This window comes from Gorilla gorilla, chromosome 18 (genome assembly GCF_029281585.2).
Source record: "Gorilla gorilla gorilla isolate KB3781 chromosome 18, NHGRI_mGorGor1-v2.1_pri, whole genome shotgun sequence".
Classification (NCBI taxonomy): domain Eukaryota; kingdom Metazoa; phylum Chordata; class Mammalia; order Primates; family Hominidae; genus Gorilla; species Gorilla gorilla.
The window spans coordinates 8,298,264-8,322,360 of record NC_073242.2 but is presented as its reverse complement, the minus strand read 5'-3'; the positions used below and the strand labels follow the sequence as shown (position 1 = coordinate 8,322,360).

The window sequence follows — 24,097 nt, the reverse complement described above, 5'->3', positions numbered from 1 at the left end:
CAGGGACCCTGCCTCTCCAGTCACCATGACATCCTCGGTGTCTGGCACAGAACAGCAATGGACACATGCATCTGTTTACTCTGGGAAGAAAAAGAATCATTTATTTCTCAATAAAGATTTACTGAAAGAACAGATGCTGGCTGTGCCACTGTGAGCATTCTAAAAGCCAGCGAATCATTCGCTTAACACGAGTGAGCTGCAGGAGATGGTAATTATAACACAATAAAGGTGTAAAAAAAAAAAAACAAACAAACAAAAAAAAACAAGGCCGGGTGCGTGGCTCCCGCCTGTAATCCCAGCACTTTGGGAGGCCCAGGTGGCGGATCACCTGAGGTCAGGAGTTTGAAACCAGCCTGGCCAATATGGTGAAATCCTGTCTCTAATAAAAATACAAAAATTAGCCAGGCATGGTGACGCATGCCTGTAATCCCAGCTACTTGGGAGGCTGAGGTAGGAGAATCACTTGAAATCGGGAGGCGGAGATTGCAGTGAGCTGAGATCACACCACTGCACTCCAGCCTGGGCGACAGAGTGAGACTCCGTCTCAAAAACAAAAACAAAATATGGATGAAACATCAAATAGGAAAGGCCTGGCAGGCCCAGCCCAGGCAAAGGCAGCTGGGTGAGGGGAGAGCCTCCTGCCTCCCGCCTCCCGAGACCGACCACAGGCCTCACTGACTAAGACCCATGAGGAAGGGACGAGACCCTCCATGTCTGCAGCAACCACCCCCACGGATGTCCAGGTGGGACCACTCCTGGCCCAGCACATGGGAACCATGAGCCCGCAGCCAAGCACCCGCCCCTGAACAGCAATGCTCAGAACCAACAGACACATAGGATGTCTCCTCTCCCCTGCTGTCCCTCCGTGAAGGAGGCAGCGGAAGCAGGGCAGGGGCACACGTCCCCACCCCAGTGACCAGGGTGGCTTTCATCTCAGGCCCTCCTCCCTCTGAGCCTCGGCTTCTTTCCTTGTAAAATGGGGTCATTACCGCGCTACCGCATGGGTTTCAAGGATAAAGCGCAAATGAAGTCCTCTCGACAGACCCAGCAGAGACACCGCCTGTGGTGGCTGCTACAGTTGTTGTGAGTATTACTATTATGATTTTTTTTTTTTTTTTGAGACAGAGTCTTGCTCTGTTACCCAGGCTGGAGTGCAGTGGCAGGATGTCGGCTCACTGCAACCTCCACCCCCTGGGTTCGAGCAATTCTCCTGCCTCAGCCTCCCAAGTAACTGGGATTATAGGCGCCCGCCACCACGCCCAGCTAAATTTTTGTATTTTTAGTAGAGACGGGGTTTCACCATGTTGGCCAAGCTGGTTTTGAACTCCTGACCGCCAGTGATCCGACTGACTCAGCCTCCAAAAATGCTGGGATTACAGGCGTCAGCCACCGCGCCCGGCCAAATATTACTATTATTTAAGGAACCGAGGGAAATGTTTCTTCCTAAGATTTGTCGACACAGCGAATTTCCTACCAAAAATACAGACGAGGAGAAAGGAGTTACGGCGGACCACAGACAGCAGTCAGGGGAAGGGGACGGGGACAAACATCAGTGTCAAGAAAGTGCCCGACTGCGAACCAGGGAGGCTACGTGGACATGGACACATGGCAAAGGCTGGCAGCACCCTGGCGTTCCCAGGCATGTCCCCACCCAGCAGGGACTCCATACCCACAGGCACCTGGCGCACGGCTACCGCAGCTTCCTGCCATCTGGAGCTAAGAGTTCCATTCTGACCAGAATGAATGGCACACGTAACCCATCCACACAAGAAGCCCTGGGCAGGCAGCCATCGGCTGAACAAACCACAAGCCTGGAGACCAAGTCCACACGGACCTAGGCCCCGCATCTCTTGAGGAAGGGTCAGGGGTTCCAGCCACAAGTCCCATGGGATGGACACCAACGCACACATGGACAGAGGTGGACAGAGACACCAACGCTGGGGGCTATGCTGTGAAGGCTGAGAAGTGCCGTGGTCTCTGTTAGTGAGGAAGGGTGGAGCCAAGAGCTGGCAGGGCACTGGCCCAGGGCCAGAGTCAAGGCTGCCGGCGTCAAGTCTAGCTCCTCACCCATTCACTACAAACAGAACCCCACCTGAGCCTCAGTTTCCCCATTTAGCAAAATGGAACGGAAGCCACGCCTAACACAAAGCTCCAAGTGCTGTGGCTGGCAGAACACACAGTCAACACCAGCACCCTGAAGCCCTGTGTGTCCAGGCAACAGGAGCCGACCCAGCCTCCTCCGGGAGAGGGCTGGAGGGTGCAGGAGAAAAGGGTGCGAAAGGTGGCCAAGGCGGCCAATCCTGGGCCAGAGCTTTGTGAAAACGTCCACACACATCAGAAAGCTGCAGACTGGTGGGCCTGATGTGGTGGCTCACGCCTATAATCCCAACACTCTGGGAGGCCGAGGTACGAGGATTGCTGGAGCCCGGGAGTTTGGGACCAGCCTAGGCAACATAGAGAAACTCTGTCTCTACCAAAAAAAAAAAAAAATCAGCCAGTAGTTGTGGCACCTGTAGTCCCAGCTACTGTGAAAGTTGAGGTGAGACCATCGCTTAACCCAGGAGTTCGAGGCTGCAGCAAGCTGTGATTGTGCCACTGCACTCCAGCCTGGGAGACAGTGAGCCCCTGTGTCAAAAAAAAAAAAAAAAAAAAAGGCTGCAGGGACGTGGGGCACATGTTCACACCCACTGGGACCCAGCTAGGCCTCCAGCTCCCAGCCGTCTGAGGGATACCACAGACACCTGGGCTTGCCAGAGTGAGGGACACTCCCTTCCCCGGTCTGGGGGGGCCTGTCAGGGGCCGATCATGCTGGGACTGTAGGCCCCTTGTGAGCCTGTTTCCTGCCCACTCCACTGAGTCTGCACAGGAGCCATCGTCCCACGGTTGCCTGGCAACGCTCCCACACTGCTGCCACAACGGCTGTCATTAAGCCCGGAAATGGGGAGTTCACGCACCGGCAGCCACTCCTTTAGGTGATGGAGCCAGACGGGGGAGGCAGAGCTTTCTGGAGCGCATCCACCCCCGCGCCCCTGCCCACCCCTTCGCTTCTGCCCAGGCCTGGAACGCATCTGCACAGCCAGCACCTCAGCACTGGCGTGGGCCGCTTTGTGCTCTGAGGAGCCTCTGAGTGAGCTGTGATTTTTTTCTCATCACACTGCAGAAACTAGGTGCTGACAGTGCTTTACTGGTGTGGAATAAAAACCAACGGTCTGGGGAGGCGTGCATGATGGTGGCTATAGCCTTCCCTCCCACTCCTCGGCTGGCAGACGGGTTTACAGTGGGCGGCTCCGGGTAAAGCCCTTTGCATGCTGATCACGGACCCCTCGTGGCCACCCTGCGAGGGACTGCTTCCAGCCCCAGTCTACAGAGGGGCAAACCCAGGCTCACAGAGCTGCAGAACTGGCCTAACACTCTAGAGAGAAAAAGCGGCAGAATGAAAGTGGGCCCCCAGCCCCTCCACACATGTCCTCTCTGCTCCTGGGCAGGGCCAGTGCAGCCACGCTGGGCACCCCTGTGGCTGGTCCTTGCAGCTGCGCTCTTGATGCTAAGCCATGCTCGGCCCAGCATCTGAGCCCCTCAGGTTCTCTTCGGGGAAGCGTCTCCCTCCTACTCCAGGTCTCTGCGGCCTGGCTGCAGGACGGGAGGCCCCCGCCCCAAGTGGGGCCACAAAGGCACACGGCCTCCAAGCATCTCCGGACCCAGCCGGATGGCCACGCACTGGCCTGCAGGGCACTCGCTGAGAGCAGGGCCAGCTGAGGGAGATGGGAGGCTAAGCCACAGAGATCCCCACCCTGATGACACAGGCCCTGGAAGAAATCTCAGGCCACCCAGCCTTCTCTGAATCTACACCAGTAAGTCTCTGGTTTTCTTTTCTTAAACCAGACCAAGTGTTTTTCTGTCACTTGCATCCACAAAAGTCCTGACAAGGATAGCACCTTGAAGGCCCCACAGCAGCAGCTGCCCCTGTCGTGCGCCGACTCAGCGTGGCCATCCACAGACGAGCCAGCGCTACGCTGCACGCGGGCCCTCCTTCAGCTTCCTCAGCAAACCCTTACCAAAGGCCCCCTGGCGTGCCCGGTGCCAAGTCCGGGACAGAGGTACGGACAACTGGGGGCATCGTGATTCCAACCCTCTCTGGGCCCTGAACTCTGTACCCCTCAGGAAGCTGGCCACAATGACCACTCCCCTCCCCCGGCCACCTCACCTGCAAACCCATGGCTCACAGGGCTCGGAGACTGGGGCTCCCCAGAGGGGCTGGGGAGGGACCCCAGGAAACATGAAACAAACAGGAAGCACAGACACCCCCCAAACTCCCACTCCCCAGAGCTCAGCACACACGCCACACAGCACCCACGGTCACACGTGAGAGCAGGGTGCAGGGTCCACGCCAGTGATGCTGGGAGAGGACAGAGACTCCACCCACCCGAGGGAGTCTGGGGAGACGTTTATTTTACTTTTATTTTATTTTTTTTACCTTCCTAAGAAATGGAGTCTCGCTATGTTGCTCAGGCTGGACTGCAGTGGCTATTCCAAGGTACAATCCCACTACTGATCAGAATGGGAGTTTTGATCTGTTTGGTTTCCAACCTGGACCGGTTCACCCCTCCTTAGACAACCTGGTGGTCCCCCACTCCCAGGTAGTCTTACTTTTGAGACAGGGTCTCGCTCTGTCACCCAGGCTGAAGTGCGGTGGCACGATCATGGCTCACTGCAGCCTCCATCTCCCAGGCTCAGGCGATCTTCCCACCTCAGCCTCCTTAGCAGCTGGGACTACAGGCAAATACCACCACACCCAGCTAATTTTTGTATTTTTCATAGAGACAAGGTTTTACTCAGGCTGGTCTCAGACTCCTGGCCTCAAATGATCCTTCCACCTCAGCCTCCCAAAGTGCTGGGATTACAGGCGAGAGCCGCCACACCTGGCTTGTTTTATTTTTAATGCAAGGACAAGGGAGGCTTTTTACAGAGAGTGGCTACACGTCAGGAACACAGCCACAGGACCGGCCCCAGCGTAAGTCAGCTCATGAGGCCTGCTAGCAGGGCATGTGGTCAGTGTCTCCTCCTGGCCTCAGACCTGGGACCCACAAGGTCTACATTGTTTTTTTTTTTCTGAGACGGAATCTCGCTCTGTCGCCCAGGCTGGAGTGCAGTGGCGTGATCTCGGCTCACTGCAAGCTCCACCTCCTGGATTCATGCCATTCTCCTGCCTCAGCCTCCCCAGTAGCTGGGACTACAGGCGCCCGCCACCATACCCAGGTAATTTTTTTGTATTTTTAGTAGAGACGGGGTTTCACCGTGTTAGCCAGGATGGTCTTGATCTCCTGACCTCATGATCCGCCTGCCTCGGCCTCCCAAAGTGCTGGGATTACAGGCGTGAGCCACTGCACCCGGCCACACAAGGTCTGTACTGTTACACAGGAACCCCCTGGACCAGGGTCTTTGCAAGCTGCAGACCAGATGGACGCTGGAAAACAAGGCAAAGGGGGAAGGAGGGAGGACACAGCTTTGACTAAAAGCTGGAGAGGGGCCTAGGAGGGGCAACTAGCAAAGCAGCCACTCAAGCCGCAACCTACAAAACGCCTGGTTAAAAGAGATCTGCAGCAATGGCCGGGCGTGGTGGCTCACACCTGTAATCCCAGCACTTTGGGAGGCCGAGGCCGGCGGATCACAAGGTCAGGAGATCAAGACCATCCTGGCTAACACGGTAAAACCCCGTCTCTACTAAAACCACAAAAAAATTAGCCGGGCGTGGTGGCGGGCGCCTGTAGTCCCAGCCACTCGGGAGGCTGAGGCAGAATGGTGTGAATCCAGGAGGCAGAGGTTGTAGTGATCCGAGATCGCGCCACTGCACTGCAGCCTGGGCGACAGAGCGAGACTCTGTCTCAAAAAAAAAAAAAAAGGATGTCTGCACCAAGATTTTAAACAAAAGTAAGGTTAAAAAGCTTGAAGGAATGCCACCTGGTGTGAACAGACCCTGCATTGCTGCGGCCTGGCAGAGGGTGCCCCATTCTTCACATCTCCCCAAACCCCAGTGTCTGAGCCTCCGAGTGCGGCTGCCTGGTCGGCCTCTGGTCCCCTGGCCCCACCAGCACATGGCCCAGGCCTTGCTCCCGCCCATCTGCACGTCCACCTGAGCACAGACTGGGGCGGCCGTTCCCAGGACTTATGAACCCTGGAGGAAGCCAAACACACAGGCCCCACTGTGCTGGCCCCACCCCCAAGAGGAGAGAATTCAGGAGGAGCGAAGGGCAAGGAGGAGCCCAGCCAGCATTACCTCGTCATCCTTCCATTCCGAGAAGTCAATCTTGAAGGAGGGCAGGGAGAACTGCTGGCTCACCCCTCTCTTGTAGTGGACGGTCTCGGACTGTAGCGAGGGGCTCTTGGGGCTGTATCTGCAGGGAGCCAGGAGCAAGCAATGAGGCTGCGGCAGGAAGAGGGCCCTCCGTGCCCGTCCCTCCCACTCCGACAGCTGGAAGGGCTGCAGACACCTGTTTCTGGGGACCCTCTCTCATGGGGGACAGCAAACAGCCTACATGGCCACGTGGCCCTCACCCTTCCAGGGCCTTCCACGGCCTCTCTGCTCACCATGCAGCTCTCCCCAGGTCAGGCCTGGCTACGATTCTCCCAGAGCCCACACCTGCCCAATCCCTTTGATACCTCCCCAGTGTAGCTGTGCTTTTCCTTTCCATCGGTGCCAAGTTGGTTTACTTTTTTTTTTTTTTTTGAGATAAGAATCTCGCTCTGTCACCCGGGCTGGAGTGCAGTGTTGTGATCTCAGCTCACTGCAACCTCTGCCTTCTGAGTTCAAGTGATACTCCTGCCTCAGCTTCCCGAGTAGCTAGGATTACAGGTGTGCGCCACCATGCTAGGCTAATATTTTATTTTTAGTACAGATGAGGTTTCACCATGTTGGCCAAGCTGGTCTCTAACTCCTGACCTCAAGTGATGCACCTGCCTCAGCCTCCCAAAGTGCTGGGATTACAGGCCTGAGTCACTGCACCCAGCTTGAGTTTACTTTTTAAATGAACACAGTACTTAAGTGCAAAATGCATCTTCCCCAACCCTCACGCCTGCTCCCAGAGGCCTGCTGTCTGCCCCAGCAGAGACCCACAGATCACTCCCGGAGGGCGGAGGCACAATGGTGCCCACATGCAGCGCGGGTCTCTCTTCCTCAACGTTCAGACGGGGTAGGTGTCAACACTGCTCTTTCATGCGTCCGCACACATCAGGGGCTGTGTCCTGTGAACCACCACACAGGTCCCGCTGTGGTTTTACTGATTCAGTCAGGGCCCCTGGGGGACACCAGCAGATGGTCACCAACATCTCACTTTTCCCAACACTGCTTCAAGGACCGCCCTTCTGCATGTCTTAGCCACAGGCACGAGTGCATCCCTAAGACAGGTGCCTCAAGCAGTTTCATTTCTGATAAAACTCCGTGCAGGAACCCAATTCACAATCCACAGCCCCTCCCCTCCACCCCACCGCCCTGTTTGCCTGTGGCCAGGGCTCCACAGGCTCTCCTGGACAAAGGCACACCAAGCCCAGAAATGGGATGGGGCGTGGGGGGGCCACCACTGTACACACAAGGGCAGAAGAGGCCTGCCATGGCCGCCAGAGCCCAGCATGGTTGGAGGCACTACAGGGGAGGCCCGGGCTCAGCCTCAGTAAAAGGCACAGTTAAGAGGCCACCCTCAGGTGGACCCCAGCCTTCTCCTGTGAGATGCGGAGGCCTGGACACACCCCTCTGTCTGAGCCTCAGTTTCCTTGTCAGGAGGCAGGGAGGGTGGCCTGCCCTGCAGCTCAAATGGATGGAGCACTGGCAGGCTGGATGGTGTCCGGGTGCCTGGGCACAGCCTCCAGGTCCTGGAGCCTCCAGGTCCTTCTCTGTGATCCCTGCTGGGAGGGGAAGCTGGCCTTGCACCACGTCCTGAGGGAGGGGGACAGTGGCACTGGAGCTGTTCCTGCTCTGTGATCCCCGCTGGGAGGGGAAGCAGGCCTCGTACCAGGTCCTGAGAGAGGGGGACAGAGGCACTGGAGCTGTTCCTGCTCTGTGATTCCTGCTGGGAGGGGAAGCTGGCCTTGTGCCAGGTCCTCAGAGGGGGGGACTGTGGCATTTCTCTCATCACTAGCCCCCGGGAGTCTAGGAGAGGGTGACGCCAGCCAGGGCTGGCAGGGCACCCTCTCTGCTCTCTCTAGCCTTTCTGGTAGCAGCGGGACCCTCTCTTCAAGTGCACCTGAGATGGTCACCCAGCCCCTGACAGCTGGAGCACTGGGGGGCAGGAGATAGGCAACTTACACTGGCCTGTGTCCTCGGCCCGCACCCTCTCTGTGGCAGCCCCTGGACACCTCCCTAGAACCCAGCTCCTCCACCATGTCGGCCAGGCCCGAGGAGGGCACCAGGCCCCAGAACTCCAGCTCCTCCACCACGTCAGCCAGGCCCGAGGAGGGCACCAGTCCCCAGAACCCAGCTCCTCCACCATGTCGGCCAGGCCCGAGGAGTGCACCAGGCCCCATGGGTGTCACACACTCAACCTCAAGCAGTGGGGTGCAAGGAGGGGACAGAGGGGCCTGCCCTGGTCACTCCAAATGCTCCTACGCCCAAGAATTTGACGCCTGTCATAGCACACAGGCATGCATTACTAGTGTCATTAAAGAAATATAATCAAGTGCCGGGGCAAGGTAGAGCCTCAAAGAACAAAGTCTAGAAAAAGGGACCTGTTCCTCCCCAAAGTGCTGCTCCACAGGAGGAGCCCTGGCTGCCGGGGAGCCCAGGGCCAGAGCCCAAGGGCGGCCTCACCTGGTGGCAGGTCCCTAAGAACCTCCACATAAGTCGTCTCCACCAGCCCCTCAGCTCGAGCACTCAGGCTCCTTTCATGAGCACCTGTCACGCGAGGGGCTGTGCACAGGACACACGGTCCCCTCCTCACACCACCCACCCGCACTTCCAGCTGAGGAAACAGAGGCACAAGCAGTCATGTGCCCCCAAGCCACTCAGCGGGGACCGCATTCAAAGCCTAGGCTCTCAACCACACCCTATCGCCAGATGCAAACCTGACCACTGAGCGGTGTGCTCCAGTGCAGGAAGGCGGGGGGCACGCTCTTGCCTGTCTCTAAAGCCACTTGGGGCACATGTGCCCTTGTAGCCTGGAGGCGGTCCTGCCAGCTCCTGCTGAAGTTGCAGTTTTCAAACTTTCAGGGCCAGAAGGACCCTTATCTCAAATAAAACCTCTGAAAGTACAAATATCTAATTATGACACAATAAAAAATAAATATTTAGTCCCAGCCCCAGTTCCTGACACAGAGTCCTCTAAAACCCTTGTCATTTACTGAGCAACAGGGGTGCTAGGAGCCTCTTTTGTTCTAATATTTGTTCCTTGACGTTTGCTCCCAACACAGAACTCCAAACCCTTGGAATTTCCCGGGTGGTAGGAGTGTCTTATGTGCCAATGAGGTGACTCTTGGCTCCTGGAGGTGGCTGGCCGCCAGAAAGACCAAGCCATGATTAGAGACTTGGAAGTGTCATCTAAGAGCTCCCGAGGAAAAACAAACAAAAACCTGGGCCAGGTGGGCCGGGCATGGGGGCTCACAGCTGTAATCTCAGCACTTTGGGAGGCCGAGGCAGGTGGATCACCTGAAGTCGAGAGATTGAGACCAGCCTGACCAACATGACGAAACCCCGTCTCTACTAAAAATATAAAATTAGCCAGGCATGGTAGCACATCCCTGTAATCCCAGCTACTCGGGAGGCTGAGGCAGGAGAAGCACTTGAACCTAGGAGGCGGAGGTTGCAGTGAGCCAAGATCACACCATTGCACTCCAGCCTGGGCAACAAGAGCAAAACTCTGTCTCAAAAACAAACAAAAACCACTTTGGGAGGCTGAGATGGACAGATCATGAGGTCAAGAGATTGAGACCATCCTGGCCAACATGGCAAAACCCCCATCTCTACTAAAAATACAAAAATTAGCCAAGCGTGGTCGCACGTGCCTGTAGTCCCAGCTACTCAGGAGGCTGAGGCAGGAAAATTGCTTAAACTCGGGAGGCGGAGGTTGCAGTGAGCCAAGATTGTGCCACTGTAGGCCAGCCTGGGCAGCAGAGTGAGGCTTTGTCTCAAAACAAAACAAAACAAAAACAAAACAAAAACAAAAAAAACCTGGAACTGAATTTCAGCCCAGCCCCATCCTCCAGGGAGGGGACAGGGGCTGAAGATGGAGTTAATCATCAATCCTGCCTACATGATGAAGCCTCCAGAAAAGGCCCTGAAATATGGGGTTTTCAGGAGAGCTTCTGGTTTGCTGAATACGAGGAAGGTGGTGCGCCCCACCCCTTCCCCCACACTTCGCCCTGTGAACCTCTTCATCTGAATCCTTTACAATCAACCGACAAACACCAGCCAAGTGTTTCCCTGGGTTCTGTGAGCCACACTAGCAACTCATCAAGCCCGAGGAGGGGGCTGTGGGAGCCTGATTTATGGCTGGTTGCTGAGAAGTTCAGGTGACAGCGGGGGCTTATGAGTGGCATCTGAAGTGGGGCAGTCTTGTGGGACTGGGCCCTCAAAGTGCAGGGGTTGCATGACCTCCAGGCAGCGTTGGAACTCAAACGAGTCACAGGACCCCAGCTGGTTCCCGCAGAGAAGTGGGGAGTCCTTGGGGTGGGAGAAACCCCTCACATCGTGGTAAAGTCCTGGGAGTATGGTGAAAGAGCACGGTTTGGTTTTCTCCCTCTGGTTAGTAAGGTGGACAGAAGCCTCCCCCAGGAGTCCGGGGCCCCCAGCCAGGCCGGTGCCAGCTGACCACGGGACTCACATTGCCCTGCCGTTCAGGAACTCCTCCGATGCCTGGCAGTAGATGGTGATGGCCACGCGGGCATCGGCGTCGAAGGTGAACTCCAGGCTATAGAGCACCCGGGGCTTGTCACCGTCCTCGGTGGGGCTGTCGGCATCATCTTTGTACCTAACCCAGGCGTGGAGAGAAAGGCAGCGGGTCAGCGGCCACATCCGCGGAGGCTGCCTCCTCCCCTGCCAGGCTGAGGGGCCGTGGAGGTGGCTATGTGGGCACAGCCCGCTTCTCCAGTAGACATAGGGGCTGTTTCCTATTTGTACACAAAAGCCCAGTGGTCCAGGGCTTGCCTCTCCTTCTTCCTGCCCACAGAAGACGGGGTATGTGCTTTTGGTTCAGAGACAGCCCCAGATGCCTCAAGTCTAGTTGGTTTAAGCAGTTTCTGAACCTGCTGAAATCTGGTGCTGGGTCATTCCTGTCTGTGGGGGGGGGCCGTCCTGTGCATGGCAGGAAGTCTGCAGCACCCCTGGCACCCACCTGAGATGCCAGGCACCCCACCTGGCTGCCTCCAGACACTGCCCAGGGTCCCTGTGCGGCACAGCTGAGAAGCCCTGGCTAAACGGCTCTTGTTCCACATGCCCTTTCCCTCGCTCAGCCCAGGACAGCCTCTCATTCCTCACAGAAGGGCACAGAAACTGGGGCCCCTCCCGCCTGCCCTTTTCCTCAAGCATCAAGCCAGAACCTCCACCACAGGCTGCGCCCCAGACAGCCACAGGGTCCCCAGGGGCAGGGTGAAGGTTACCTCACCAGCCGCAGGGAGTCTTTGCGGATGTTCACCAGGCTCCGCAGCGTCTTCACGGGCTCGTGGGGGGCAGGAGTAACGTAGGGAAACTAGGAGAAAAACCACAGGCCCCCCAGGTGACTCCCTCAGGAGCAGCCAACAACAGAAAACGGGTCAGGGTGCAGCGGCCACAGCCCCAGAGGATATCCCTGGGCTCTCGCCCTGTGTGAGGGGCTGTACTGGGTGCGCTGTTCTCATTTACAGGTAGAAGCTGCAGGCCACGCAGCCAGCACACGCAACAGCCAGGACCAAACCACCCTGAGCAAATCCGGCCAGGCAGCCTCAACGCCAGACTCCTGCATGCTGGGGCTGCCCATCCCCAACCTGCTCTCCCAGGCTTCCCATATCCATCACTGCCCCGAGCAACCTCAGCCCCTTCCTCAGTCCCCACCCTTTCCATCCCCAAAGCTTCCTACGAGCACAGCTCAGCAACCCGCCCCAGGGCCCCCAAAGTTTACTGGCTCCTCCAGCCTCCTGTCCCCTGAGGCCTGCACCCTCTCACCTCTTCCTCTGTTCCCAGGCCCCCTGCCTTCTTGCTTCTTCTGGAGGGGCCTCCTTCCCACCTATCATGGCTTGGTTCAGCCACGGCCTCTCCAGTAGAGCCTCCCTTTCTGCCCCTTCTCTCTTCTACCCATTTGTCCCGTATTAATTGTCTATGCCCCCACCAGGTAGCAGAGGCAGGGTCTGCTTTCACCCCAAGCCCTGGAAGAGCACTAGGCACGCAGCAGGTGCCACATGTGTGCTGAACAAATGGACAGCTCACAGTACTCGAGTACTATGACAGTACTCGAATGTGCCCTTCTCTGGCAAAGAGGGGAAGATGTTAGCCAGCTGTCTGCATCTCTCCTTTGGACCATGTCTCTTGCCCACTGTTCTAGGAAAAGTAAATATTCTTTCTTTTTTTTTTTTTTTTCTTTGAGACAGTCTCCCTTTGTTGCCCAGTCTGGAGTGCAGTGGTGCAATCTCAGCTCACTGCCACCTCCGCCTCTCAGATTCAAGTGATTCTCCTGCCTCAGCCTCCCGAGTAGTTGGGATTACAGGCACGTGCCACCACACCAGGTTAATTTTTCTTTTTTTTCAGTAGAGACAGGGTTTCACCATTTTGGCCAGGCTCGTCTCAAACTCCTGGCCTCAGGTCATCTGCCCGCCTCAGCCTCCCCAAGTGCTGGGATTACAGGCGTGAGCCACAATGCCCAGCCTGTAAATACTATTTTTGCCTTGTAAAGAAAGTCATCCAAGAAGGCTGGAATCAAATCCACAATGTTCTGCAGCCGTTGCAGCCCAGACGCACCCATTCAGTATGGCTGCTCTGTTTCTCAGTTACCCGCCCCTGGCCGTCTGGCCTCTAGGGGGCAGCACCAGGACACAACCCATTCCAGGGCACGTGCCCACACCCAAGCTCAACTGGAATCCCGCCAGGAGCTCTGCCCCCTTTAGGGGTGGCCTGCTTGCCCTCATGGCTGGGATGCAGACTGCTGGGGACAGGGGCCTCCCACCCCCACAGCCCCATGAGACAGCCCTGTCCAGACCCACCTGGACCGGGCGGCTGCCCAGGAAGTTCAGATCCATGTTCTCTCCAAAGAGGTAACCTTCAGGGTGGGGGGTGTCGAATTTCTCTCCTCCCATGAAAAAGTGCGAAGCAAAGTAGTTTCCTGTTTAAAAAAGGAAACACGATTATAGATTTTTTTTTTTGAGACAGAGTCTCAGGCTGGAGTGCAGTGGCGCTATCTTGGCTCACTGCAAGCTCCGCCCCCCGGGTTCAAGCGATTCTTCTGCCTCAGCCTCCCGAGTAGCTGGGATTACCGGCACCCACCACCACGCCCAGCTAATTTTTGTATTCTTAGTGGAGACGTGGTTTCACCACGTTGGCCAGGATGGTCTCCAATGCCCGGCCTCAGGTAATCCTCCCGCCTCAGCCTCCCAAAGTGCTGGGATTACAGGTATGAGCCACAGCGCCCAGCCTGGAAACAGTTATGGACTCTGAGGCTGAACACAGCCTGGTGGGAACATCTGACGGCCAAGAAGCTCGGCCCTGAGAAAGGCTCCACCTGAGGGGAGCTGGTGCAGACAGGCCAGCAGGCGCCCCTCATACCCTCTGCCTCAGCCACCTGGCCTCGGGCCTTCCAAGGTGGCCTCCTGGCCTCTCCACACTGCCAGCCTCAACACCCTTCCCTGGATGGCTCCTCGCTGCTCCCAGCCCGTCAGCCAGCATCCAGCTCCAACACCACTTTCTTCTGTAGTGGCCTGAGCTGTGCTTCCGATGAAGTTCGGGTCCTACTCCACACCCAGCGCCTACCTGTGCATGTGACCTTCTTTGCATCTAGGGTCTTTGCAGATGTAATCAAGTTAAGATGAGGTCATACTGGATTGAGGGGCTCTAAATCCAGTGACTGGTTCTTAACAGAAAGGAGAGGGAGGTTTGGACGCAGACTCGAAGGGAAGGCCGAGGGAAGAGACGGAGGCAAAGATTGGAGTGATGTGGCCACAAGCCCAGGGATGACAATGAGTGCCTGGGGCCCCAGGAGTGGGGAGAGGTAAGGAAGAGTCCTCCCCCAGCGCCTTCGGGGACCGTGGCCCTGCTGACACCTCGGTTTCTCACGCGTGCCTCCGTGATGGTGAGAGAATACATTTCTGCTGTTTCAAGCCATGGTTAGAGGTCATTTGTCACAGCCACCCCAAGAAATCCTTACACATTTCGTGACCCCAGGCTAAGTCACCTTACCCCCAAATCTGAGCCCTGTGTACTTTCCATGGCAGCACCAAGCCGGGTTTAGAAGTCTCTGTGGATCTGGGCTAGTTCATTCAGTCTGACTCCCGCGTGAGGGCGGGAGGCTGTAGGCGGCGCCCATCAGGACCCTGGCACACTTAGGCATGAGATCTGCGCTTCTCCTATGAGGAGGGGATGGACAGCTGGGCATCCTCAGAGACCTGCGTTCACAGCCCTGCCAAGGAACACTGAGAGCATGGCCTCTCCCCTGGATTCCTGACCTGACGCCCAGATCCAGCCCCATTTCTCCTGGCACACAGCCCCCGAGAGGAGGGCCCAGGTGACCACAGGGAAGAGCCCCCGAGAGGAGGGCCCAGGTGACCATGGCACAGAGTCTCCGAGAGGAGGACCCAGGTGACCACGGGAAGAGTCTCCGAGGGGAGGACCCAGGTGACCACGGGAAGAGTCCCCGAGAGGAGGACCCAGGTAGCTGCAGGGACCTGTGGATTTCAGGGATGCTCAGAATACATGGTCCTCAACCTCACGTATTGCAGGGACTTCTGGGAATTCTCAGAATTCCCACTGGGGGGCCCCAGAATCCCTATTCCTTCTCAGAATTCCCACCTGAGGCCAGGTGGGCCCTTCCCGGGGCCCTCAGCGGGAATTCTGAGACCTTCAGGCGCTGCATGGTCTGTGTCCTTCCTGAGAACCACAGCCCCAGTTACAGTTGGCACAGCCATGGCCACCAAGACCAGCCGGGCCCCAACAGCGATTCCAGGGTGCTCCTCCTGAGGGAGGTGGCCCAGAGCCAGGTGCCCAGCATGGCTGCTGACTGCCAGGAACAGTGGTTGGGAGCCGCAGCCCCACCTAACCCAGCATGCAGAACAGGGACCACTGAGAGCTGATGACGACCAAAAACAAAGAAGAAAGCGGCAACTGCTTACTTCAGCAAGCGTGACGCCGATTTTATGGCCCACCACACAGCTGCTGGAACCAAGCTGATCTAGACATACCGATGCGGAGCGAGTCACAAAGTATTTGCAGGTTAAAGAAAACAAGTTAACACATTGCAAGATCATTTTCTGAGGGGTCACCGCACGCAGTGAGATGTGCGCAACACAAATTGTGAATACGCAGAGAATGTTCTGGAAGGACACGCCCACAAGGCTGCCAGGGAAATTGGTGCAGAGCAGATGAGGGGTGGAGCAAAGCCCATGTGGTGGTTTTAAATCAAAAGAAAGAAAGAACACCTGCAGTACAGTGAGCCCAGGATGCCTTCCCCGATTACCTGGGCCTTGCACATAGCCCCACCACATTGAAAGCTTCAGTGCATCTTAATACACAAAGTCTTTAAAGGTGAATTTTCCACACAGCCTACGGGGCGGGGCCAGGGGCCACAAGGCACACCGTGCCTCAGGGCACGGTGGTCTCTGGATGCTGGCCTCAGACCAACCTCAAGCCCCAGTCATGGAGCAGGGCTGAGACAGGGCCCGGCCCAGAGCCACCTGCCTGCTCCTCCAAGATGTGCACCACGTTCATGAAAACCACATGAAGGACTCGGCTGCTGGGAACCCCCGCACTAGCCGCTGGCAGACAAGGGCCACAGCAGCACAGCAAGAGGGTGTGGGAAGCCCGGTGACCCTGCTGACCAGCCCAGGACCCATCGTCGGGGGCACCCTTAGCAGTGACCAGCCCCCACCCTTCCAGGCTCTCCCCAGCTCTGACGTACTGACGTGGGGTCCAGAAGGCCGGGCAGCCTTGGTCTGGAGGGACACTCAGGAGCGGGCTTATCCCTGCCAGGCCTTCCAGGCCGAGGCACTGGGCACTCCATGGCCCCAGGCAGGAGACAGGTCCCTGGTCCAGAAGCCTCCTGCTCCAACCTCCCCCCAGGGCACCTTCAAGGCACAACCACTTTGTGTCCAAGAAGCCCCACTGTAGGCAGAAGATGAGCGAGGTGGCCACCCTCCACGAGGGCCCTCAGCTCATCTCACCTCCCGGCCGACATGTCTCTGGGCAGACTGCACCCACACTGAACAGGGCTGTCCAGGTGACTGCATGAAATGATGACCGCAGAGACTGCATGAAAATGATGGTGTGTGGCTTCTAAGGCTCTGGGGGAAGCTGCCACCATGCTGTGAGGACACCCAAGCAGCCCCACGGAGAGGTCCCGAGGGGAGGACCTGAGGCCACCCGCTAAACCCAGCACCGGCAGGCCGGGCCTGTGAGCCAGGGAGGCAGCCCCTCCACGCCCAGGCAAGCCCTCAGAGGACCACAGCCCACCCACGGCCTTTTTTTTTTTTTTTTTTTGAGACAGGGTCTTGCTCTGTCGCCGAGGTTGGAGTGCAGGGGCACGATCACTGCAGCCTTGGACCTCCTGAGCTCAAACAATCCTCCTGCCTCAGCCTCCCAAGTAGCTGGGATCACAGTGTGCACAATGTCTGGCTCATTTTTGTTTATTCTTTGTAGACATGGGGTCTCACTATGCTACCCAGGCTGGTCTCAAACTTCTGGGCACAAGCAATCCTCCCACCTTTGCCTCCCAAAGTGCTGGGATCCCAGGCGTGAGCCACCGTGCCACAGCCTGAGTGAGGACTCACGAGTGATGGTGAGCCAGAGCCCCCCGACGGAGCCACTCCCAATCCCGACCCTCACCGTGAGGTACGAAGTGCTCACTGTGCTAAGCCACTACACTCTGAAGGAATCACCCAGAAAGACACGTCGAGTCTTTCTGAGACGTGGTCTACGTGACTGTCATTTCTCCTCTCCTGGCTCCCAATTCGATTTCATTTCTACAGCCACAGCACTGGTTAGAGCCTCTGGCACCATCTGCCCTGTGACTGTGCCCATTCACCAGTCTCCCCACATCCCCTGGGTCCCCAGGTCTGTTGTTTCTGGACCCACTGCCCTCAAAACCCTGCTGGCGTCCCAGCCACACTGGGGCAGGTCCCAGTAGCCTCCGAGGCCCCAGACAAGGCCACTCTGCCAGCCCCGGTCCACTCACACCTCGGGGCCCTGGAGTCCTCAGCTCATCCAGCTCTTCCCTGGAGCTCCGGCTGCACCTCAGGCTGCTCTCTCCACGAGGCCTCTTCTGACACCCCTTTTACAACTTGCCAAGCCTCCCACACCCCAGCTTGCCAACCAACCTTTCCACTCCCCTTTCCGGCCTTATTCTTCTCCATAGCACTTTTCAGCCTGGTGTTCTAGGTTGGAGGCTCTAAGATCTTACTGTATGTAGTTTTAAGCTTCAATAACTTCAGAGAAAGTAATTAAGCTGGGCCAGTGGTTCATGCCTGGGCGCTTTGGAAGATCAAGGCAGGAGGATCGCTCGAGCCCCGGAGTTCAAGACCAGCCTGGGCAACATAGGGAGACGCCGTCTCTACAAAAAATTCTTAAAAATTAGCTGGGCATGGCAGCGCATGCCTGTAGTCCTAGCTACTCAGGACACTCATTGAGGCAGGAAGATCGCTTGAGTCCAAGAGTTTGAGGCTGCAGTAAGCCATGATCACACCACACTGCACTCCAGCCTGGGCAACAGAGCAAGACCCTGTCTCTCTTCCCGTCCCCCCACCACCACCCCCACCAACTCTCTCTCTCTCTATATATATGCACACGCATATATACATATAAATAACTTCAGAGAAACAAATGCTACAAACTAAAACACCTGCATAGGTAATAAGTGATTATTAATTTTTTCCTTTATCTTTTTAAAATTAAGTTTTCTACAATTAACATGTATCATTTGTAAAACAAAAAATATTATTTTTAAAAGATTAGAGACAAGGAAGAAGAGTGTTTGTTAAAGCAATGGTTGTAATATCACAAAACTGGGACCATGTTCTAGAATTAGATCAAGGTAATGGTTGCATGACTGAATATACCAAAAATCACTGACTTGTACACTTTAAAAAGCTGACCCCATGGTAAGTGAATTTTACCTCAAAAAAACTTAACTGGAAGGACGTAAGTTGTGAGGTGATGAATCATTAATTTTTATACCAGGTTTTTATGTCAATTTTTGGCAAGTCACTTGGAATTAGATGCTATTGTTACATAAAAATCTTGCTAATTCCTATCTAATTGATGTTATCAAGGTTTCTCAACTTAAAAAACAGAACCCAGGTGCAGTGGCTCACACCTGTAATTCCAGCACTTTGGGAGGCCAAGGTGGGTGGATCACCTGAGGTCAGGAGTTGGAGACCAGCCTGACCATAATGGAGAAACCCTGTCTCTACTAAAAATACAAAATTACCCGGGCATGGTGGTGTGTGCCTGTAATCCCAGCTACTTGGGAGGCTGAGGCAGGAGAATCGCTTGAACCTGGGAGGCAGAGGTTGCGGTGAGCTGAGATTGGGCCACTGCACTCCAGCCTGGGCAACAAGAGTGAAACTCCACCAAAAAAAAAAAACAAAAACAAAAACTAGTAATTGAGGGGCCCAAGCACAGTGGCTAACACCTGTAATCCCAGCACTTTGGGAAGCTGAGGGGGGTGGATCACTTGAGGTAAGGAGTTCTAGACCAGCCTGGCCAACATGGTAAAACCCCATCTCTACTAAAAATATACACACACACAAAAATCAGCCGGGATTGGTGGTACATGCCTGTAATCCCAACTACTCAGGAGGCCAAGACAGCAGAATTGCTTGCATCTGGGAGGTGGAGGTTGCAGGGAGCCAAGATTGCACCACCTCACTCCACTCCAGCCTGGTCAACAGAGTGAGACTCCATCTCAAAAAAAAAAAAAAAAACTAGAATTGAGGCTGAAATCATTTTAGCAACAGCTTGTATCCAACTGTGAATGCGTGAATTAACCAGGAGAAAAAGGAACCCATCTACTCAAGAGACATATTTCCAATGTTTTTTAGTATTTCTACTTGTTACTGATAAAAACTGTAATATTTGTTTGATCAATTGGGTATTAGTAATGGCCATTCAAACCACGAAAAACTCCTCACAGCTTATGATGTAAAATTATTTAAAATTCTAATTTCAATTGGTGCACATATTTTGGTTGCAGACACACAATATGATCAACACAAGATTTCTGCCGGGCGCGGTGGTTCACGCCTGTAATCCCAGCACTTTGGGAGGCCAAGGCAGGTGGATCACGAGGTCAGCAGATTGAGACCATCCTGGCTAACACAGTGAAACCCCGTCTCTACTAAAAATACAAAAAATTAGCCGGGCATGGTGGCGGGCGCCTGTAGTCCCAGCTACTTGGGAGGCTGAAGCAGGAGAATGGCGTGAACTTGGGAGGCAGAGCTTGCAGTGAGCCGAGTCGCACCGCTGCACTCCAGCCTGGGCAAAACAGAGAGACGCTGTCTCAAAAAAAAAAAAAAAAGATTTTCAAGCATTAAAAATTCAAGCAGGCTGGGCACAGTGGCTCACGCCTATAATCCCAGTACTTTGGGAGGCCCAGAGGAGTGGATCACAAGGTCAGGAGATCGAGATCAAGAGCATCCTGGCTAACATGCTGAAACCCCATCTCTACTAAAAATACAAAAAATTAGCCAAGTGTGGTGGCACGCGCCTGTAGTCCCAGGTACTTGGGAGGGGCTGAGGCAGGAGAATTCCTTGAACCCAGGAAGCGGAGGTTGCAGTGAAGGAGACTCTGTCTCAAAAAAAAAAAAAAAAAAAAATCAAGCAAGGCCGGGCACAGTAGCTCACGCCTGTAATCCTACCACTTTGGGAGGCCAAGGTGGGAGGTTCACTTGAGCCCAGCAGTTCAAGACCTGCCTGGACAACATGGCAAAACCCCATCTCTGCCAAAAATACAAAAATTAGGCCAGGCTCAGTGGCTCATGCCTATAATCCCAGTACTCTGGGAGGCCGAGAGGAGTGGATCACAAGGTCAGGAGATCGAGATCGAGACCAGCCTGGCCAACATGGCGAAATCCCATCTCTACTAAAAATACAAAAATTAGCCAGGCATGGTGGTGTGTGCCTATAGTCCCAGCTATTTAGGAGGCTGAGGCACGAGAATCGCTTGAACTTGGGAGGCAGAGGCTGCAGTGAGCTGAGATTGTGCCACTTCACTCTAGCCTGGGTGACAGAGTGGGACTCTGTCTCAAAACAAAACAAAACAAAAAAAATTAGCTGGCATGGTGATGCGTATTTGCAGTCCAAGGTACTCGGGAGGCTGAGGTGGAAGGATCACTTGAGCCTGGGAGGTCAAGGCTGCAGTGAACCCTGATCAAGCCACTGCAGTATAGCCTAGGCAACAGAGCCAGACCCTTTAACAAAAAAAAAAAAATTCAAGCGTTAAAAATTATAACCCACCAGGCTCGGTGCACACCCCTGTAATCCCAGCACTTTGGGAGGCCAGGGCAGGCAAATCACTTGAGGTCTGAGGTCAGGAGTTCAAGACCAGCCTGGCCAACATGGGAAAGTCTGTTTCGACTAAAAATACAAAAATTAGGGCTGGGTGCGGTGGCTCACGCCTGTAATCCCAGCACTTTGGGAGGCCGAGGCGGGCGGATCACAAGGTCAGGAGTTTAAGACCAGTCTGGCAACAAGGTGAAACCCCCATCTCTACTAAACACACACACACACACACACACACACAAATTAGCTGGCCATGGTGGTGCATGCCTGTAATCCCAGCTACTCAGAAGGCTGAGGCAGGAGAATCGCTTGAACTCAGGAGACGAAGGTTACGGTGAGCGGAGATTACACCATTGTACTCCAGCCTGGGTGACAGAAGACGACTCCATTTCAAAAATAAATAAATAAATAAAAATACAAAAATTAGCTCATGCCTGTAATCCCCACTACTCGGGAGGCTGAGACAGGAGAATCTCTCGAACCCAAGAGGCAGAGGTTGCAGCAAGATGAAATCGCGCCACTGCACTCCAGCCTGCGCGACAGAGCAAGACGGTCTTTTTGTTTTCAAAAAAAAAAAAAAAAGGAACCAAGTCATATGCTGACAGGGAAATGCATGACAGTGCAGGGTTACCGGATGGACCCCCAGCAGTTAAGAACAGGGTCTACGTGATCAACACCGCGCAGACAATCAACAACTCACACCTGCAGGAGACGAGACCAACTGGGAAGAACTGGAAACACCTCACAGAGAATCCAGGCCAGCCGAGGTGGCTCACGCCTATAATCCCAGCACTTTAGGAGGCCAAGGTGGGCAAGATGGCTTGAAGCCAAGAATTTCAGACCAGCCTGGGCGACATGGCGAGACCCCGTCTCTACAAAAAATACAAAAAGTGGCCAGGCGCGGTGGCTCACATCTGTAATCCCAGCACTTTGGGAGGCCGAGGCAGGCGAATCACCTGAGGTTGGGAGTTCGAGACCAGCCTGACCAACATGGAGAAACTCCCGTCTCTACTAAAAATGCAAAATTAGCTGGGCATGGTGGCGGGTGCCTGTAATCCCATCTACTCAGGAGGCTAAGGCAGGAGAATCGCTTGAACCTGGGAGGCAGAGGTTGCGGTGAGCCGAGACTGCGCCACTGCACTCCAGCCTGGGGCAACAAGAGCAAAACACTGTCTTAAAAAAAAAAAAAAAAAAAGTAGCCAGGCACAGTGGTGTGTGCCTGTAGTACCAGCCACTCAAGAGGCTGAGGCAGAAGGACCATGTGAGCCCAGCAATTTGAGGTTGCAGTGAGCTATGACTGGGCCCCTGGGCCACTGCACTCCAGCCCAAGCAACAGCGTGACTGTCTCCAAAAAAAAAAAAAAAAAGAATCCTATTGCTCACACATGGGTATCCACACATGGAGAAGAAACACGGGAAGGAGACCCTAGGTCCCTGATGGGCCAGGAGGAAGGGACCAGGCCTGGGGAAGTGTTAGGGGCGGGGCCGGCCTTTTCTTTTGCCTCAAGAAGAATGACACACATGTGGTGTGTGCGTGCATGAGCTGTGTACATTTGTATGTGCACCAGCTCAGGACCAAGAGGAGCAGGCAGCACTGCCAAGGGGGTGGAGGAAAAAGAAAAGGAGACTGTGAGTGGGAAGTGGGAAGGCAGCTGTGGAGGTGAAAGAACGCAGGTGGAACCACACCCACCGGGCTCTCCCTCCACACCTGCTGAGGTCAGCGCCTTCACCCCCTTTCCCGCTGGCCCCAAGGAGAGAGGGGCAGACAAGGCCCCCACTTTCAAACATGCAGGAAACGAAGCTCAGCTAAGGCCCCCAAGCTCATCAGCGGTGGAGCTGGGGCGCACACCCCGACTCCAGAGCCCACTTGTTTCTCAGTCTCTGTGCTGGGCACCTCCCCTCCTGCAGCCGGGGGACCACGGGGACAGGAGTCAGTGGTGTCATCGCCAGTGACAATGGGCGCTGTTCACACACAAAAAGCCACACCCAAGGGGCTTCCCCAGCAGAATGGCTGAAAATCCTCCTGTGGGCTCACAGAGCCCAACAGACGCCACAGGGTCCCAAGGTTGTCCTGGAAATCCCGGCTATGTGGAACCAACACACTCAAGGACCCAGGGCCTCAGGGCAGTCCTCGAACACCGCTAAAACAAAGGCATCCTTCTCCCCTGGTTTACTGTCACCCCCAGGGGGACTGGAGCCCAGCAGTTCACTGCCTCCCTGCCCGAGGGATTCAGACTCTGGGTGGCTTGCAGGTGTCCAGGCGACCTGCACAGGGAGACAACAGCCACAGAAATGAAAACTGCAAAATCCCTTCCGTAGGAGGCCTCGAGGCATTCCCCGAACAGCCTCAATCGCCTCCACACATGCCTCAAGGCAGGAGGATACATACGTTTGTCATCTTTACAGCTGAGAAAAACCAAAACCACAAGGCCACAGGTCAGAGGCTGTCTCGGGGATGGCCAGGGGAGGGGGACAGCCCTGTCCCTTCCATACAGGCCACAGAGCGAGCCAAGAAGCCTTCTGGGCCCCTCTTGGGTCTCTTGCACCTTGTCAATATCTTGTGGTACACAGTGTGCAATGAACGCCACCAGACATCTGCGAGAGGAAAACAAGGACATTCCGAATCACTGAAACAAGCCAACCTTGGAAGGGCGGGAGGCCCGGGACGCGGCAAGGCCTCCCAAGAACGTGGGCGAAAGGCGAAGCACAGGCCATCTGAGTGCACAGACGGACTCAACGCAGCAGAAGAGCCGCAGCAAACACCGTCGGAGCCGCGGAGCGTGGAGGGTAGATGAGTAAAGTAGGGCCTTGCTATCAAGCCTGAAAGCACCTGCCCCACCTGCCTGTGCCTGAACTCCGCGCTCACAGTTTTCAGGGAGAAGTCTGACCCATGTTTATCAGACCAGAGTTCAGGGCCCACCGGGTCAGAGGTTCCTGATCTGGACCCTTGAAAAGTATGTGCCTCCAAACCCACCAACCCTGGGACACCCCTAAGAGAAAGAGGCCGGGCTCAGATCTCGTCAGAAAGGCCTTTCCTCCACACCCCCAACACAGGGACCATGTGTGGATCCACAGGCAGGCGTTCCTCATCCTCCCGCACCCAGGGGGCAGAGGCTGTGCATCTGGGGACAGGATGCCCAAGTCGTAGGCAGGCCTTGGAGACAACTGTCCTGCCTGTTCCATCCTAGGTAGCCCAGGCTTCCTCCTGACCTTCCAGATGCCCCCAGCCCAATGATGCCCAATGGTGAAGGTTGCTGCACCCTGACCTGAAGGCCATGGCCAAGCTCCCCGCTCTGCAGACCAGTGATTCCACATGCCCTGCCCACCCCGCCCCACCTTCCCAGCCTGGGCTATTCCCTCCTTGGGATGCCGCGGTGAGGCCAGCCTGGACCACCCTGCAGGCCAAGTGCCAGCTCGTGGTCAACGCTCCCGCTGCCATTCTCCTCAT

General features: G+C 55.5%; 1 protein-coding gene across 7 annotated transcripts in view; it reads right to left on the bottom strand.

Moving 5' to 3' along the window:
• Positions 1-24,097, bottom strand: part of MGRN1 (mahogunin ring finger 1) — a 65,691-nt gene that overhangs the window by 27,114 nt on the left and 14,480 nt on the right. For all 7 annotated transcript variants that reach the window (XM_019012133.4, XM_019012134.4, XM_019012135.4 and 4 more), the window contains exons 2-5: positions 13,153-13,271; positions 11,581-11,669; positions 10,806-10,952; positions 6,275-6,392 (exon numbers count right to left, since the gene is read on the bottom strand). In XM_019012133.4, the coding sequence (XP_018867678.2) occupies positions 6,275-6,392; positions 10,806-10,952; positions 11,581-11,669; positions 13,153-13,271 (473 nt within the window). The remainder of the gene's footprint in view (positions 1-6,274; positions 6,393-10,805; positions 10,953-11,580; positions 11,670-13,152; positions 13,272-24,097) is intronic.